Source organism: Propithecus coquereli, unplaced genomic scaffold (assembly GCF_000956105.1).
Source record: "Propithecus coquereli isolate 6110/MARCELLA unplaced genomic scaffold, Pcoq_1.0 Scaffold122, whole genome shotgun sequence".
NCBI lineage: Eukaryota > Metazoa > Chordata > Mammalia > Primates > Indriidae > Propithecus > Propithecus coquereli.
The window spans coordinates 3,553,467-3,571,989 of record NW_012136303.1 but is presented as its reverse complement, the minus strand read 5'-3'; the positions used below and the strand labels follow the sequence as shown (position 1 = coordinate 3,571,989).

The window sequence follows — 18,523 nt, the reverse complement described above, 5'->3', positions numbered from 1 at the left end:
TATGTACTGATATGGAAAGGTCTCTGATATATATTAAGAAAAGTGTGTATAGTGTACAATCAACTGCATAAACAAAAAAAGGGTAAAAAATAAAATAAAAATTCCTGTTGTTCACATGTGTGGGCAAAACCCTCTGGAAGGATACCTAAGAAACTAGTAACAGAGGAGGGAAACTGTAAATGGGAGACAGGGTAGAAGGGACCTTTCTGCTTTATACACTTTGGTAAATGCATATCCTCTATGACCCAGCAATTCCATATCCATCTATTTACCTTATAAATACACTTCCATATATGCAAAAATGACGGGTATACAAGGATATTCAGTTGTAGCACACTTTATAGGAGAAAAAGAATGGAAGCAACTTAAACCCCGTCAGCGGGAAATCAGTTGAAGAAATCATCCATCTGAAGAAATGCAGCGCATTTGTTACCAAGAATGAGGCAGCTCTCTGTGTTATGGTGTGGAAGGATTTCCGTATTAGTTAAGCGGGAAGAAGCAAGGTACGGGATGGTGTGTACAGTATGCTTCCATTTGTGTGGGAAGAAAAGTCAAACCATATGCATATATATATTTGCAAATGCAGGAAATATCTCCAGAACACAGAATAAACTCATAACATAACACAGTTGCCTCTGGGAAGAACTAGGTAACTGGGCGATAGGGGCCAGAGGGGAATTACTTTCCACTGTATCTTTTGAATCCTGGGCATGTATTAGCTTTTCAAAACTTTATAAAACTTCTGAGGAGTGGAGGAGGAGGAGGAAAAGCCACATGCTGGGCTGGGGACTAAAGTCATCTAAACACAAAGTATTCATATGTGATACTTTTTCCTGATTCTTTTAACCTGAGTTTGCCCTGAACTGCTCTTACAAATTCCAACTTTGGACCACAGCTAACGACACTGGAGACCCAGGGCCTTCACCAAAACCAGGAAGACAATTTTTGAAGAGAAGTGTACTAGCTCTCTGCAAGGCACATGACTCTTTAATCCAGAAAGACAACTGGATTCAGACCTTTTCTTCAGAATCTTCTTTATTCATCATCTAACCAACAGAGCTGGTCAGCTTGAACCCAAACAAACTAAAACCGCCTCAAAAGGCCCGCATCATTACAACACATCAGGGCAAAACCAGAAGTGGGGACAGAGTTTGGCCTCAGTTCTTTTCAGAGAAAACCAAGCATGTATTTACACACAGGTGCCTCATGACAAACTGATTGGCAGTGCACCACAGGCACGAATCCTTGTCATTCATACAACCGCCTAATCCTCAGCCATAAACAAGCTCTTGATTTTTAGAGGGGAGGGTGATCAGCGGGTTATCTTGAGTGATGGCGCCATTTGTTTACTCTGGAACTTTGATGGGGAGGTGACAACTTATTTTCTCCTTGAATCTGGGATGCAATAGCCTGTCAGAATATCTAAAACATGTCCTAGAAGACAGGTAGGTGGCAGTGGTTGACTTAATGAAGAGTTTATAGGCTAATTGTGTAGGGCCCTTTAAATATTTAATCCTATTGTTTTTCAGAAACCCTTTGTACCTGGGCTCCGGAGGCCTGTGAGTGAGGTGCCTCTAGGAGCAGTCACCCAGGGAAGGGAGGAGGGTGGGGAAGAGGGTCTGGGGGAGATGCAGGGGACAGAAATCAGCTGAAACACTCCATGCTGGTTCTGACTCGCTCCATCTCGTGCAGGAAGCTGTAGAACTGAGGCAAGGTTAATTCTGGGGAGAGAAAATTCAGCTTCAGGGAAATGTTTCCAACTCCACAGAATCATCCAAGAAAATTAATTTCAACCCAGAGATTTTTTTTTTTCTTTTTGGCTGAGTACATCTAAGCAGCTCTTCACGGGTAATCGATCTGAATCAAGAATTGAGAGCCTTTGAACACAGAAGGCTCTCGGCTCCATAGGAAGAAAACACGGGGGTGGTGTTAAAATGGCATAACTCCACAGCACCAAGAGAAGAAAGCGCATCATTCAGGGTGTTCAATGTGACTTCTACAGCAAGAGCTGCTTGCTCTTCAATCTTCTTTTTCTTCAATCCCAGCCATTCCTTCCCCCTTCCCCTTTGCAATAAGGCTCAACTGTGGAGTCCCCAACCTGCCAATGGCTTATTAATAATGTTCCTCGTACCATCTGTTACTAGAGGAAAGGCAGTGGAATGGCTACTCCACGGCTTGCTTATGACTGTTTCTCGGGCGGAGATGATTTGTGGTGAGCTTCACGAGCCCACTGACTGAAGAGACCATGGAAAAAGTGAAAAGGCTTAAATGGGAATTCGGACTCACCTATGTACAAATTTTCAGTTTGATTTCCTTTCTTAACCACCAACTTTAACTGATTAAAAAGAAAAAGAAATAAAAAATTCAAATTAAAATGATGACACTTGGGCAAAGAAATTCTTAAAACTTTTCCACCTGATTAAATGTCAAAGCATTCAGCATCTAACTTGAGAGTTACACAGGAGCGATCTGGATCATCCGCCACCAAAAATTCTGATAATTTCCATGATTACAGGAACAATCAAACTTTAATGAATAATATTAGAATCTATTAATCTGAAAGTAGGCATGTCAGTGACCATGCCTTTGGCTGACCACATTGCTCTGAGATACCCATGAAAGGCAGGAATTGACAGTACGAGAATGTACTTTGTTTTGTGTGGAACAGAAACTGTTTTAGATTAGAAAAATGTGTTCCCTTTGATTCTAACTAATGCCATTTGCTTCTGTAACCGCGCTTGCTTTTAGTTGTTAGTCAAATATAGCTAATCAGAATGAAAAACAGGGCAGGAGTGGTTCCATGACAGGCTGAACTTCCTAGAGTAGGCCTAAGTTTCAGTTTCCCCGAAACCGAAACACGGACCAAAACTGGCGCCGGAGCGAAAATTGAAAATCCCAAGGCTTGGAGCCAACCAATCGGGAGTCAAAACAATCCGCCACTTTCAAAGGAACCAATGGACTAAGGGGGGAGGGGGGATGGTATGCCCAGCGTGTCGTGTGGAACCTGCCTGTCGTCTGCCACCGGTGTGTTGTGTGCAAAAGGAAGTATAAAAGCTTCACTTTTACCCCAGGGCGGGGTCCTGGTTCATAGGGGAGGCCACTGTGTTGGTGCTCTGGGACTTGGACCCTAGCTCGAGCTAGCCAATAAACTCCTTTGCCATTTGCAGCCTCGGTGACTCTGTCTCTCTGTTCCTGGGGCCGAGGGGAACCGGTTCTAACACCCAAGGCACTTCATGAAAACATCCATTTAAATGGATAGTTAAAGAAACCCAATGTCAATTTAGTCATTTTTAACCAAGTTAAAAATCTACCCATTCTCAAGGATCAGAAGACTTACTTGTAAAAATATACTTCCCACTTTCTCCAATTCGCTGCTCCCAGATGTCACTGTGACACAAAAGAGAAAAATAACAAGTGGCTGGTTGAGGACTTACCCTGAAGACCCCAATTTTGCAGGGTGTCCAGCAGAAGCCGTGTGGGGGTGAGTATGAGTGCAGCACGGTGTGCTCTTCAGGAAGTCAACCTAGTGAGCCACGGCTGGAAACAGCTGCTGAACGTGGACAACAACCAGGAGGGCAGCTGCTGGCCCAGTAGTGCCTAAGGACTGTGAACACGTCCTCCCCAGCGAGGCTAGACAGGGTAAAAGCCTCTGCAACCCAAGCCACATCACCCAAAGGACCTGGGACCGGCTCTACCTAGTTACCTCCAAATTTCCACTCCATATCTATGAGCTGGTTAATCATCAGAGTCTGACCTATGGCCCATCGGGCAAGGGTGGGGGCATTCTGTTTCCACTGGAACAAAAGCAAAAGGCAAAGTCATAACAATGGGAAAATTCTCCCCCACCCCGTTCGTTCTGCCCCAAACATAACTATGGTTAGTGTTTATACAGTCAGTGGGAAGAATGCAGAACCAAGGGCTCAGCCCACATGCACACATCTAGGGACAGGGAGAGTATGGAGCAGCAGATGACAATATAAATGTTTTCTTTCATTCCAAGATTTAATCTATGCTGGAACAAAAACTGTATGATTTTTATATTCCAGTTAAATCGGAGGAAAACATTAGCGATACACTGAATAGTGCTGGTTAAACGCTCTATGTATGTCATTCATACGAAGCAAAAGAAAAACCTTAAGCTGGGGAAATGACGCCTATGATGGATGGTTTTGCCTTAGTCGGCATTTCCCATTTTTTTCACTTCACAAAATAAAAGCAAGGGATCTTAATTAACCTTGATTAAGAAGAATTATACCTTTTCAGAAAAGTACGTGGCTTTTTCCTCACTAAGACCTGTAAAAGAACAGAAGGAGACATTAACATAATAAAAAGCCATAAAGACCAGTCACCTTGGGCAACCTTGGGCAATGACCTACCCAGAGTTATAAAGTCAGCCTGGACCTGCTCAGCTGTAAGACTCTTCTTCAGTGCACCTGGGAAGCAAGGGAGAAATTGGTTAAAAAGGGCAAATCAATGAATTAGTCAGCAATAAGTATTTAAGGGGTGCAACCCATAGAGGTGACATAGAGGACAAAAGGAAGACCCAAGACTCCATGAAGTCTCCAGCCAGCTGGGGGAGAAAGAGCATCTGAAAAGACTGGAGAATGAGAAAGACAGCACCTTTTGTTTATGCTACAACACGCCCCAGCAAGTGTGGAAGACGTCAGAGACAACAGAAAAGACTTCCTGGATTTGGGGATGAGGTAACTGGTCTGAGGACTGAGTAAGGCTGCAGATCCCTGGAGCAAAGAGGGAGGGGAGCTCAATGCCAGGTTGGGCAGAAGGCGCAACAGCCTAGGGCTGCACCATGCAATGTGTGGCCACTAGTCACATGTGGTTATTTCAATTTTAATTAAAATGAAATAAAATTTAAAATTCCACTCCTTAGTCACACTAGCTATTTCAAGTGTTCAACAGCCCCATAGGGCCAAGGACCGCTCCACTGGACAGTGCAGATTCTAGGCCACTTCTGTCCACAGAGAAAGTACTACTGGGTGGTGCCGTCCTAGGAAATCAGCTTCTGTGCAGTACACCAAGATGGTGTAACAGGGCTGGGCGTGGTGGCTCATGCCTATAATCCTAGCACTCTGGGAGGTCGAAGCAGGAGGATCCATTGCTTGAGCCTAGCAGTTTGAGGTTGCAGTGAGCTATGATGATGCCACTGTACTCTAGCCTGTCTCAAAAAAAAAAAAAAAGATGGGACTAAACAGTTTGGCCTCTACAACTCACAAGTCACTTTCCAGAGAGGCTGTCAAAACTTCCTCTCAGAAGCCCTAGGAACACTTCCCTGTGGGGCCACTTTGTTCTGCTGGGCTCCAATTCCTGAAAACAAAGCCAGCAAGCTGGCTTCTCAATGTTTAACCTCCAGGCTACAGCCTAGAGTCACAATCTGGCAACCACTTTAAAAATTTCCACTTCTTAGTCTGCCAGAAGATGACTAATTAAAGAATGAGAAGACATCCACCACCATCAAGGGAAGGCCCTAAACCTATACCCGAAACCCAAGTCCCCACCCCCACCTCACTCCAGAAAAACAACCCTAAAAGCTGTTGTACCCAGTAAAATCAACGATGTAAACAAAGGGAGGAAATCTTTTATCTCCAAAATCAGACTGACCGAGGAAGCCACAGGAAAATAAAAAAGGCAAGACCCCAGGACACCTTGGCCATAAAGGCCCTCCAAGGAGGCTACTTCCTAGCCAATCCAGTTAACTCATAACTACCATGTGTACAGTTCCTTAGTTTATATCCAATTCAAATCCAGTATTTTATTTGATGATCCCAAAACACTGTGAAGTGGGATTTATTATTGTAACCTTTAATTTACCGGGAAACCGAAGATCAGAAAAGATTAAACTTTTTGGGGGAGAAAATTTGGCAAACGCATATAGTGAGAAGTTGTACTCCCAAGAATTCATTCAACAGATATGCCCCCCAAAGCACACTGAGATATACAGGGGAAGCTCTTTAGCAACATGGGTAGTAGGGATGAAAAGTCATGAATAGCCACGGTGATTTTAAAAATCAAATCAGGACCGGGCACGGTGGCTCACGCCTGTAATCCTAGCACTCTGGGAGGCCGAGGCGGGCGGATTGTTTGAGCTCAGGAGTTCGAAACCAGCCTGAGCAAGAGCGAGACCCCGTCTCTACTAAAAATACAAAGAAATTAATCGGACAACTAAAAATACATAGAAAAAATTAGCCGGGCATGGTGGCACATGCCTGTAGTCCCAGCTACTTGGGAGGCTGAGGCAGAAGGATCACTGGAGCCCAGGAGTTTGGGGTTGCTGTGAGCTAGATGACGCCACAGCACTCTAGCCCGGGCAACACAGTGAGACTCTGTCTCAAAAAAAAAAAAAAAAAAAAATTCAAATCAGATCATGTGTCTCCTCTGCTTAAAACCTTCTGGTATCTCCTGTTTCACTCACAGTAAAACCCTTACATTGCCCTGCATGATCTGGCATCCTCTAGAACCCCTAATCTCTCTCTGATGCTTACTCTGCTATTCCTATAATATGGCAGGCAGGTCCCAGCCTCTGGGCATTTGCCCTTGCAGTTCCCTCTGCTGGGAACACTCTTCCTGGGACCTGCACGCAGCTCATTCCCAGGTTGCATTTGGGCCTCCACCTGTCTCTCACCCCTTGGACCATTCTACCTAAATTGCCAATGCCCCTCACTCACACCCTTGTAGTGCTGTGTTTTTCTACATTGCATTTATAACTACCTGGTTTTATGTTCTATATTTATGATCAATTTTCCCGGTAAAACGTTGGTTTGGTAAGAATAAGGACTTGGCTCATTTTGCCCCCTGCTGTGTCCTAAGCTCTTAGGAAAGTGTTTGGCACTATTTATCGGTTGGCATTCAATAAAAACATGCTGAACAGAAGAATCCACACAAAGGAATACTATGCAGCCCTTAAAAAAACAGGGTAGCTCTTGATGTGCCAATTTGCAAAATATAATGAAAAAAGAAAAGGAAAGGTACAGAACAGTCTGCACAATATGATTCCCTTTGTGTAAGTAAAAAGGTTTATAATATATCCTTATTTATGTCTCTAATTATATCCTTATCTCACAGCTGAGCTGGCAGTTGCAAAACACATTTTTTCTTTTTTCTTTCAGAGACAGGGTGTTGCTCTGTTGCCCAGGGCTGGGGTGCAGTGGCATAATCACAGCTCACTGCAGCCTTGAACTCATGGGCTCAGGGAACAATCCTACCACCTCAGCCTCCTGAGCAGCTGGGACTATGGGCGTGAGCCACCACGCCCAGCTCAAAACACATTTTTTCTGAACATATGCACAACGAAATTAAGAATGCGTATCTTTCGGGAAAGGGACTGAGTGGGACTTTCCCTTTTCTTTCTTTCTGCCACTTTAAAATTTTCTAACCATGTGCATATACAGAGTTTTTTTTTTTTTTTTTTAATGCAAAGGTGGTAGAATTGTGGGCTATTTTTGTTTCTTTTCTTACACTTTTCTATAATTAAAAAAAAAAATGTTACTTAAAAACATTAAACGTTAAATGAATTAACCAGGGCTATAACAGCCAGCAAGTGGCAGAGCCAAGCTGCTTATAGGCCAGAGAGGCCCCAACCCAACTTCTTTCTACTCCAGGTCACTATGATATGCTATCTTGGTGAAGCAGGACCAGGCAATGCCTTGACAGTTACTGACAGTGAAGGCTACCAAGCTGCAGTGGGACAAAGAGCAAGCTCTTCATCCTGAATTACCCTGGGTGGGCAAGACCCAGCCTTAAAAAACATATTTGCATCATGCTAGGCCTCAAGCTCTTAACTTCTTTTCCAGCTTTTTTCTATGGTGATTTCTTGAACTAAGCAAATGCCAGCCACAAGACAGATCTGCAGCCTTTGACACTATATCAGACAGAAAGAAAACTGTATAAACTCTAAGGGCTGGAGTTACAACACGTTACTTGAGGAAATTTAAGAATGTCCTTCTTTAAACACAGATAACCATCTGGGGTGGTTTTAAAAGTCCTTGGGCATCACGTCTCACCAGAACAGATGCCTCAGCTGTCAGGGAGTATGGGGGACAAAACACAGACACAAGTGAGGGTGAGGGTTTGCCAAGACAGTTGGAAAATCAGCAAACATTGTTCTTCTAGCCAAAAATCTATGTGAGCTTATTCAGTGTAAGAAGGGAAGCCCAAGGAACAGCACCAGGTCTTGGTGAAGACTCCTGGGGGAGGAAGCAGAGGGGCAAGGATGGTGAGCCACATCTATTCTGTGAGTGCAGACCCTGAAGGCTGACCGGCTGAGTCCATCTGTGAGGCTCACAGGAACAGAGGTCAGTCACTATGCACTTATTTATGTAGCACCCCCCACATGCCAGCACCGTGCAAGGTGCTGGGAAACATCAACGAACTGAACAGACAACAAGCTCTGCCCTTGTGAGGTTTATGTCCTACTGGGAGAAGAAAGACTATGAAACCATGTAACACATAAGCAAGCCGCACAGAGTACTATAAGGTGACAAATGCCACGAGAAAAGCAACAGGGCAGGTATGGCTGGCAGTCCTTGGGGGACATAGTTCAACATCTGATTAAATACCATTTGTGACTACTATTCAATGCTGATTATTCCTTTTCTGTCCAGCCAGAAAGAATTCCTTGGGAAGTGGGAAAGGGGAGTTATCACCTTTTCATTAATACGCACACAAAAAAACTCCATCGAAAAACCCCTAAGACCCAGTTACTGATTAGCCACAAGGACCAGATATCTTGTTAAGTATTAAAATAAAAACAGGCTTAAACAGTAGCCCTGCTGCCAAATTATCTGTAATCTTGTCTAGTAGGTATCACATAATGATGATGCCAATCATAACACTAGCAGCAGAGCAGCCACCACTGACAGTGAAGCGAGCACTTTACATTTATTATCTTCCTCGACTCTTATAACAAAGGATGAGGTACTATTAGGTCTCAGGTACTATTAGGTCTCAGAGCTGTTTAGCAGCCACAATGAGTAAGCAAGCAAGCACAGGACGATCATCAGGCAACCGAATGTTGGACCTATCTAGACCCTGATGGGAACAACCAACTGCAAACAAACCAAATTCATGAGACAATGGGGAAATCTGAACACTGATTGCATATTTTCCCTGTAGATATGATAACAGCATTATAGTTTGATAAGGGGAAATATCCTTTATCTTTTAGAGATAGAGAACTAGGTATTTAGGAATGAAACGGTATGTCTGAAATGTGCTCTAAAATAATCCAATGAGGAGACATGGGTGGGGTACAGATGAAATGATTTGGCCATGGGTTGATAATTGTTGAATTGGTTTTAAGAATTACATACTAAAAAGTAAAAGAAAAACTTTTTTAAAAAAAGACAAAAAAGATCAGCACTTCACAAAGCTTTTACTTGCCCCTCCCCCTGCCAAAAACAAAAAAAGAAAAAAAGGAGGGGTTCCATGGCTAACTATGTTTCACAGACACTGGTTAAGCAGGTTTCTTTACTGCAGGACTTTTCAGAGCCTGAGATATGTCAATGTGTATGTGAATCTACAAGTTTCTAAGGATGGGGATGTGGGGACAGTATTTTCTGACTCTGTCTGACCACTTTTAATTGATGGATGTACCAATTTGGGGAAGACTGATCTAGTGGGTTCTTGAGGCCCCTTCAGCTCTAACAAGCTGTACTTCTACAATGAGGTCTTGCTGCACAAGCAGGACCAGGGTAAGAGAAGAGGAAGGGGATGAGGGCCCAAAGGCTATTATATTGCAGATTAGATTGGAAAAGGCCTAGAATGCCAAACCAAGGCCTATAGACTTCATTACGCACAGTAAACAGGTGAGAGGAGCAACAAGAGCCCAGATGTGCTATAGTGAGTGCTCCAGGGCAACCTGGAGTCTAGATGGGAGAACAGGGGTGGAGACATTACTGCCATAACCAGGCATGAGGGGCTAAGAAACTGTTCCGGGACAGCAGCCTTTGGGACTGGAAAGCAAGACACAGGAGGCCAAGGGGTAAGAAGGGGCCAAGAGACTTCCAAGCTGCAATCTCAGATGCTTAGGAGACACTCTAGAAGAAAGGGGAATTTAAGCAGGAAAGCCCTGCAGGAAAAGCACAGTCAGACAGCCATGAGAACAAAAAGAAGAGTAAAACCAACAGAAATTGTTGAGAGCAAACAGAAAAGTACAGCAAATGACAGAGCTTAATTCTAGGCCTGAAAATCTCTGGGATGTTAACTAATCCAGAGATGCATTAAGATCCTCCCCATTAGGTGAAGAAAAGTTTTATCTCCTAATTTGACATTGAGGCATAGGACTGAAAGCTAGTTGATCTATCAATAATTAAAGGCTACAGTTTGACTGGCACCATATTAAGTACTTTACATATATTAACTCATTTATTCCTAACACCACCACCGTAAGCAGCTCTTACTACTCTATTTTTCAGATAAGAAAACTGAGGCTCCAAAAGGCTGATCTGTCCACAGCCAAACAGCTACATTAAGTAATAAGACTCCAATCCGAGTGAGCCTGCAAAGCCCATCTCTTGACTGGTATGCCATGAGTTCCCCAATGTTCTGTGTCTATAGAAAATGATCTGCTATTAATATAAACACTGATAATCAATCCTGCTCAAAAAATATTAACTCGACATCCTCTGGGAGGGTCACGGCATCTCCCAAATTCAGTTCAAGTCACTCAACATGTACTGAGCACCTGCTGTATGTCATTCCTTTGCTTGTACCCATGGTTTAGGAAAGAAGAGCAAGACCTGCCCCTGACTTTGAAGAACTGTCTGTTAGATAGAAAGACACATACAAAATGGGCCTCAGCCCTCAGACGAACCATTCCCAGAGGTGCAGGCTGGAGAATGAGAATAAAGACTTGTGGCTCTGCACTTTGGGCACTGATCCCACAGAAATACTCACACATGTGAGCACAAGGAGGTCATGAGAATGTTCACTGCAGCATTGTTCACAAGGGTGAAAAATGAGAACAATTAAAATGCTCAGCAACAGGAAATAGATTAACTAAAAGAAGATATTAATACATTCAGGTCAGGCACAGTGGCTCTAATCTCAGCACTTTGGGAGGCCAAAGCAGGAGGAGGATCATTTGAACCCAGGAGTTCCTGGGCAATGTAGCAAGACCCTGTCTCTAAAAAAATAAAAAAATTAGCCAGGTATGGCTGTGGTCCCAGCTACTTGGGAGGCTGAGGCAGTAGGATTGCTTGAGCCCAGGAGTTCGAGGTTGCTGTGAGTTATTATGACGCCACCGTACTCTAGCCTGGGCAAGAGAGCAAGACTTTGTCTCAAAAACAACAACAAAAAAATTTCTAGAAACAGGCCAGGCGCGGTGGTTCACGCCTGTAATCCTAGCAGTCTGGGAGGCCAAGGCAGGTGGATTGCTTGAGCTCAGGAGTTCAAGACCAGCCTGAGCAAGAGCGAGACCCCATCTCTACTAAAAATAGAAAGAAATTAATCAGACAACTAAAACTATATAGAAAAAAATTAGTCGGGCATGGTGGTGCATGCCTGTAGTCCCAACTACTCGGGAGGCTGAGGCAGAAAGATTGCTTGAGCCCAGGAGTTTGAGGTTACTGTGAGCTAGGCTGACGCCACGGCACTCTAGCCCAGGCAAAAGAGTGAGACTCTGTCTCAAAAAAAAAAAAAAAAAAATTCCTAGAAACATGAAATGAGAAAAGATGTACAAAACATAAGCCACAAATGGTTAAAATGGTAAATTTTATACTATGCATATTTTACCATAATAAAAAAGGCCCCATTTAAAAAAATTATTAGATTCAAGAGGCACTGTCAAATTACTATAAAAGTTTCTGAATGCTTACTCACAATTTCTGTACTCATTGTAGGAAGGACAAGAGGACAGTTTGGGGACTGAACCCAGGATGCAGACTGAACTTTGCTGCTCCATAGAACACCTCTATTACACTCTGCTGCCTTTTCCTGGGTTCCCTCCTCAGACAGTGAGCCCCACCCATGTCTGGCTCATTACTGAAAAAACACTCTCACTCAGTGCCTTGAGTATGCTTTGATGATTCACATTGAAGTTAATGTCTCTGACCATAGCTGCTAGGAGAGGTTACTCACCATTTGGAACCAGGAGGAGGCTTTTCACAATGCTTCTGAGGGGGCCGAGACTGATCTGATTGGTGGTGGCAAATTCAGAGAGCTGAGCCAGAAACCTTTCTACCTGCAGAGAGGGAACAGCACAAGCCAGGCCTTCACTGTCTGAGCATCTCAGGACCATAGACCCATGCTCAAGAACTCTCCTTATCACAAAATGCTTTACCTCTTTTGGCTCAGTTAGGAAGTGGAAAAGCACTTCTGTCAGGGCTGAGAACTGCTGTCAAGAAAATAACACAGAATATCAGTAAAAAAAATTTCTACTCCTGGGTCAGTGTGCCACATCCCATCCAACTATAGACCCTTGAGAGAGAATAACGACTGACAGGTGTTGGCACCTGTTTTGACCATCTTAAAGTTGCAAATAGTCACAATACCCACCACCAGTGTCAATAAATCCGTGTTACTATATTGTCTGAAAAACACAAATATTTTATTGGGATACTTGGGAGATATATACTGTGAGACTGTGAGCATAAGCCAGCAGGTGCACATATACGTCTCTAGGATCCGAATACACACACACACACACACACACACACACACACACAAATGCGTGCAGAAAGGGAAAAGGTCTGAAAGAGGAAATCACCACAACAGTAAGAGAAGTTACTTCTATGTGGCGAGACTGTGGATGATTTTTATTTTCTTCTGTTTTGCCTATCCATGTGTTCTGGTCCCCCCTGCTCCCAGGCCCCCCATAAACATCTTGCTACTTGCATAAAAAAATAGTAAAAAAAAAATTGTTTTTTGAGACAGTGTCTAGCTCTGTCACTCCAGATGGAGTGTAGTAGTGTCATCACAGCTCACTGCAACCTCAAACTCCTGGGTTCAAGGGATTCTCCGGCCTCAGCCTCCCAAGTAGCTGTGACTATAGGCACAGACCACCACACCCAGCTAATTTTTTCTATTTTTAGTAGAAACAAGGTCTCCCTCTTGGCTCAGGCTGGTCTCAAACTCCTGAGCTCAAGTGATCCTCCTGCTTCAGCCTCCCAGAGTGCTAGGCTTACAGGCGTGAGCCACTGTGCCTGGAAAAAAAAAATATTTAATTTTACCATTTCATTTATACACTATCTTATAACAGTTTCTTATTATTTTGTGCATGTTAATCTTCCTTTCTCTTTATTGGTACTGTGTGGTTGGGGACTGAATGTTTGTGCTATCCCTGAGTTTATACGTTGAAGCCCTAACTCCCAAAGTGACAGTATTTGGAGACAGGGCCTGTTAAGGGGAAAAAGGTTAAATGAGGTCATAAGAGTGGGGCCCTAACCCCACGGGGCTGGTGCCCTTATAAGACGAAGAGACACCAGAGTTCTTTCTTTCCACCATGTGAGACACAGTGAGAAGGTGGCCATCTACAAGCCAGAAAGAGAGTCCCTACCAGCAACTGAATTGTCTGGCATTTGGTCTTGGACTTCTATCCTCCAGAACTGTGAGAAATAAAAGTCTGCTGTTGAACCCACCAAGTCGTTGGTATTTGGTTATGGCAGCTCAAGCAGACTCATGTTCCCTCCCAATAGGCAGCGTGTACGGCATAGTGGGAAAAATCAAGACACCAGAGTTTAAAAGACCCAGATGAATCAATGTTCTCCCATTGACCACTAATGTGAACTTGTGCAAATCACTTAGCCCCTATGTCTCAGTTCTCACAGAGAAAACAAAGGCAATAACACATAGCTTCCAGAACAATACTAAAGGTAGCATATGTGAAGTCTCTAGCACAGTACCAGGCCAGAAGCTAAACAAATGGTAGCAATTACCATAGCCATGATTAGAGTCTCTATACCCTTTGATCCACCTTCCAGGAGCAATACAACTTTTTCCCCCTTAGCAGTCCTTATTTTCTATGAACAATACAACATTAAAAAAAAAAAAAGATTACAGGCTATGTTAAATGGACCTAACCCTTCTGCTATGACACCTTAAACTCTGCATACACATCTGCCAGGGCTCTTTATTATTTTATTCTAAAATGTATTCTATTTTAAAATATAAAACTAGTTTTTGAAAATATTAAAGTAGGCTGGGTGAGGTGGCTCACGCCTATAATCCTAGCATTCTGAGAGGCCAAGGCAGGAGGATTGCTTAAGGCCAGGAGTTTGACGCCAGCCTGAGCAAGAGCGATACAACGTCTCTACAAAAAATAGAAAAATTAGCCAGGTGTGGTGGCACGTGCCTATAGTCACAGTAACATGGGAGGCCAAGGCAGGGGGATTGCTTTGAGGTTGCAGTTAGCTGTGAGGAACCACTGCACTCCAGCCCAGGCAACAGATCGAGACTCTGTCTCAAAAAAAGAAAAAAAAAAAAAAGGTAATACGTACAAGGTTTTAACACATTTACTGACATCGCCATGTGAGTTGTATTTAACTCAGGCTAATTTTGAGCCTGGGGCACATGAAACAAAACCCTGCAGTTGGTTCATGAAAATCTTACGTGTTGATGTTCTCATTGTTACAATTAATATTGACAATTTAATTCTAAAAACATGGTTTGCATTGCATATAACTCACACACAAAAAATAATAAAAAATAACAAATTAGAAAGAATCATTTTGTTTTAATAAAACATCACGGCCCCAGGGAAAAAATTTTTTTCTAGTGTGGCAGTCAATGTGCTAAAAATATCCAACCAGTACAAAAGAATATCAAATAAAATGTCTCTCTCCCCCCACCTGCCTCCTAGGTCCCACTCCCCACAGGTAGGTAGTTACTGCTAACACCTTCTGTGCCCTTATGGTCATTTCATTTTCATTTAATTTTTTAAAATGCAAATGAGATCATACTGAACCTATTCCCTGCACCTTGACTTTTTCCACTCAATTACATTTTAGAGATTAGTGGTGTCGGCAGATATAAATCTACCTGGCTCTTTTAATGACTACAAGTCGACTGTATAGACAGCATCATTTAGCTCCCTAGTGATGAACATTAGTGTGTGTGTGTTTGTTATTAGAAATATTGTTGCAAGGAATATCCTCCCACATGTTTCTTTGTGATATACACAAGCATGTCAGTAAGATAAATTTGTAAAATGTATCCTAGGTCAAAGGATATATGCATTTTAAATTCTGAGATAATGTTGCCAAAGGGCTTGCAAAGAAGTTGCACAGATTTACACTCCCACCAGCCAATGGCATAGAAGTGTAGCTTTCTCAAAACTTCCTAAATATTCTCTGGAAACATTCTAACGAATGTTGGTCCAGGAGTTATCTCTCTACAGTAAGATATTGGGTATTAGCCTTGTATAACTGCTGATTCTATATAGTAAAAACAGGAATAGTCAGGACTGGCTTAAGAATGTGTCCCCAAAAGGTTTCTGAGTTTTCCTTTAGTTCTTAATTTTTTTTTTTCCTGCAAATCTGTGGAACTGTCAGATCTCTGGCCAACTGTATTTCCTATGTCATCCAAGGCCTTCTAAAAACACAGCAGCTGAAAAGACCTCCAGCTGCTTTTCCATTTCCAGGCCTCAGCCAGCCCAGCATTTAGACCCAAGCTAACTTCCTTGTCCAGTCTCTCCCCTCCCCCCACTAAGAGAGTCCTCAAGCTAATCTGATCTGTTGGCTGTTACTGCCCCCCCCATCCCTATCGCTCCACCTTTCCAAACCCTCCTTATCCTTCGAATCTCTGCCCAAGATACCAGGAGACTCCCAAAAATAATCCCAGCTACTCAGGAGGCTGAGGATAACTTGAGTCCAGGAGTTCAAGGTCAGCCTGGACAACACAGTGAGACCCTGACTCAAAGAAAAAAAAAAAAGAAAGAAAAAGAAAAAAATGAAAAGAAAAAGAAAGGGATCTACCCAGATTCTCAACATCTGAGGCTCCCTTTTGAAACCTTGCCCGAGGGCACCTAGAGTTTCCAACCCTGATAAGGAACACAGACATGTCTTAGCAGAGAAGCTGCTTCTTTGTATGGCTTTGTATCCTCACAGCACCTTAAATATTGTTAAGTGTACAATAAGCATTTGCTGAATAAATCTCCCCTAAACACTTACCCAATCCACCTGCATAGGGGCCTCTCCCCGGAATGCTCACCCACCTATGACTATCTATCTGTGCATATTAAAATCTTAACTATTCTCACCAGCAAACGTATGAAGAAATCCTCAAGGTCATTCTACACTAGACAAATGCAAATCTGTAAGACAAGTAGATATCACTTTTCACTTATCAGATCCCCAAACACAAAAGTTTGATTAGGATGCCAGTACTGGTGAAAGTACAAGGAAGCAGACAGGCTCCATATGGCTTTTGAGAGGATTCACTGGGGCAATCTTTCTAGAGGGTAATTTCACAATATACATATAATGAAATGATCCTATGCCCTGACCTAGTGATCCTGTTGCAGAAGTATACCCCTCAAATGTGTTCCAAAAAGTAAAAAAAGAAAAAACAAATTTTTTTTTTTTTTTTTTGAGACAGAGTCTGGCTCTGTTGCCCTGGCTAGAGTACAGTGGCATCATCATAGCTCACTGCAACCTCAAGCTCTTGGGCTCAAGTGATCCTCCTGCCTCAGCCTCCTGAGTAGCTGTGCAGGCCATGCCACCATGTCCAGCTAATTTTTCTTTCTTTTTTTCTTTTTTTTTTTTGTGGAGAAGAGGTCTCACTCTTGCTCAGGCTGGTCTTAAACTCATGAGCTCAAGCAATCCTCCCACCTCAGCCTCCTAAAGTGCTAAGATTACAGGCATGAGCCACCATGCCAGCCCCCAAAAGTAAATGTTTTAATTCAGATATGTTCCAGGCACACTTATACAAAGCTGTTCCTTGAAAGCCCCCTTCATAAAAACAAAAAACAGAAAGCAATTTAAGTGTCCATTAATAGGAACTGGTTAAATAAATTATGGTAGATCCATTGCAAGGAATATATCATGCAGATATCTATCAAAAAGAATGCAGTAGATCTGTTTGTGCAGAATTCAGAAAATATCCATCATACTTTAAGTTTAAAAACAAAAGATGAAGAAAAAAATAATTACAGAATGATTCTCTTTTTGTAAAAAAACATTTTAAAGCCAGGTATGGTGGTACATGCCTGTAGTGCCAACTACTCTGGAGGCTGAGGCAGGAGGAATGACTGAGCCCAGGAGTTGGAGGTTGAGCTATGACGATTGCACTATAGCCTAGACAACAGAGCAAGACTGTCTCAATTTAAAAAATGGGGGGGGGGCAGGGAGGAAGCCAACCTTTTACTTCCCTTTTATTCTGCAAAGAATATTAATAAATAATAAAAAATTGGGAGGCTGGGTGCAGTGGCTCATGCCTGTAATCCTAGCACTCTGGAAGGTCGAGGAAGGAGGATCGCTTGAGCTCAGGAGTTCAAGACCAGCCTGAGCAAGAGAGCGAGACCCTGTCTCTACTAAAAATAGAAAAAAATTAGCTGGGCAACTAAAAACAGAAACAAAAAATTAGCTAGGCATGGTGGCGAGTGCCTGTAGTCCCAGCTATGAGGGAGGCTGAGGCAGTAGGATTGCTTGAGTCCAGGAGTTGAGGTTGCTGTGAGCTAGGCTGACACCCTGGCACTGCAGCCCTGGCAACAGAGCAAGACACTATCTGGAAAAAAAAAATTTTTTTTTTGAAGGATACCCATATATATGCTGGAGAGATGAAGACTTTTTTTTTCTATAAAGATACACAAGAAACTATGAAAATGATGACTTCTGGGAATAAGAGAACATTTTATTTTACTTTTATACTTTTGTATACTGTTTGAATTTTCTAACTGTGTGTGTTGCTTGGAGTTCTAGCTAGGTGAGAGGATTGGACCATTTGTTTTCTTGTTTTGTTTTTTTTTTGTTTTGTTTTGTTTTTTTGACATAGGGTCTTGCTCTGTCACCCAGGCTAGAGTGCAGTGGTGTCATCATAGTTCACAGCAACCTCAGATTCCTGGGTTCAAGGGATCCTCCTGCCTCATCCTCCTGAGTAGCTAGGACTACAGGCATGTGGGCCAACCACACCCAGCTGATTTTTCTATTTTTTGTAGAGATGGCGGTCTCACTGTGTTGTTCAGGCTGGTCTTGAAATCCTGGGCTCAAGGGATCCTCCCGACTCAGTCTCTCAGAGTGCTGGGATCACAGGTGTGTACCACTGCACCTGGCACTATACTTTTCTGAATTTATTCTCTCATTCTAAAAATGGTTATTTTAAATTTTTTTTATTTTTATTTTTTAGACATAGGGTCTTGCTTTGTTTCCTGGGCTCGAGTACAGTGGTGTCATTATAGCTCACTGCAGCCTCAAACCCCTGGGCTCAAGTGTTCCTCCCACCTCAGCCTCCCAAGTATCCTAAGACTACAGGCATGCACCATCATGCCCGACTAATTTTTTTATTTTTGTAGGGTCGGGTCTTGCAACGTTGCTCAGGCTGGTCTCAAACTCCTGGCCTCAAGTGATTTTCCCTCTTT

General features: G+C 42.9%; 1 protein-coding gene across 3 annotated transcripts in view; it reads right to left on the bottom strand.

Moving 5' to 3' along the window:
- Window positions 1-1,011: 1,011 nt before the first annotated feature.
- COMMD7 (COMM domain containing 7) overlaps window positions 1,012-18,523 on the bottom strand; it is a 20,850-nt gene continuing 3,338 nt past the window's right edge. For 2 of the 3 annotated variants that reach the window (XM_012665759.1, XM_012665758.1), the window contains 8 exons: window positions 12,293-12,346; window positions 12,091-12,193; window positions 4,377-4,433; window positions 4,256-4,293; window positions 3,704-3,794; window positions 3,338-3,387; window positions 2,287-2,335; window positions 1,012-1,721 (listed from right to left, as the gene is read on the bottom strand). In XM_012665759.1, the coding sequence (XP_012521213.1) occupies window positions 1,645-1,721; window positions 2,287-2,335; window positions 3,338-3,387; window positions 3,704-3,794; window positions 4,256-4,293; window positions 4,377-4,433; window positions 12,091-12,193; window positions 12,293-12,346 (519 nt within the window). In that variant the 3' untranslated portion in view covers window positions 1,012-1,644. The remainder of the gene's footprint in view (window positions 1,722-2,286; window positions 2,336-3,337; window positions 3,388-3,703; window positions 3,795-4,255; window positions 4,294-4,376; window positions 4,434-12,090; window positions 12,194-12,292; window positions 12,347-18,523) is intronic. The other variant, XM_012665760.1, reaches the window with a different exon arrangement.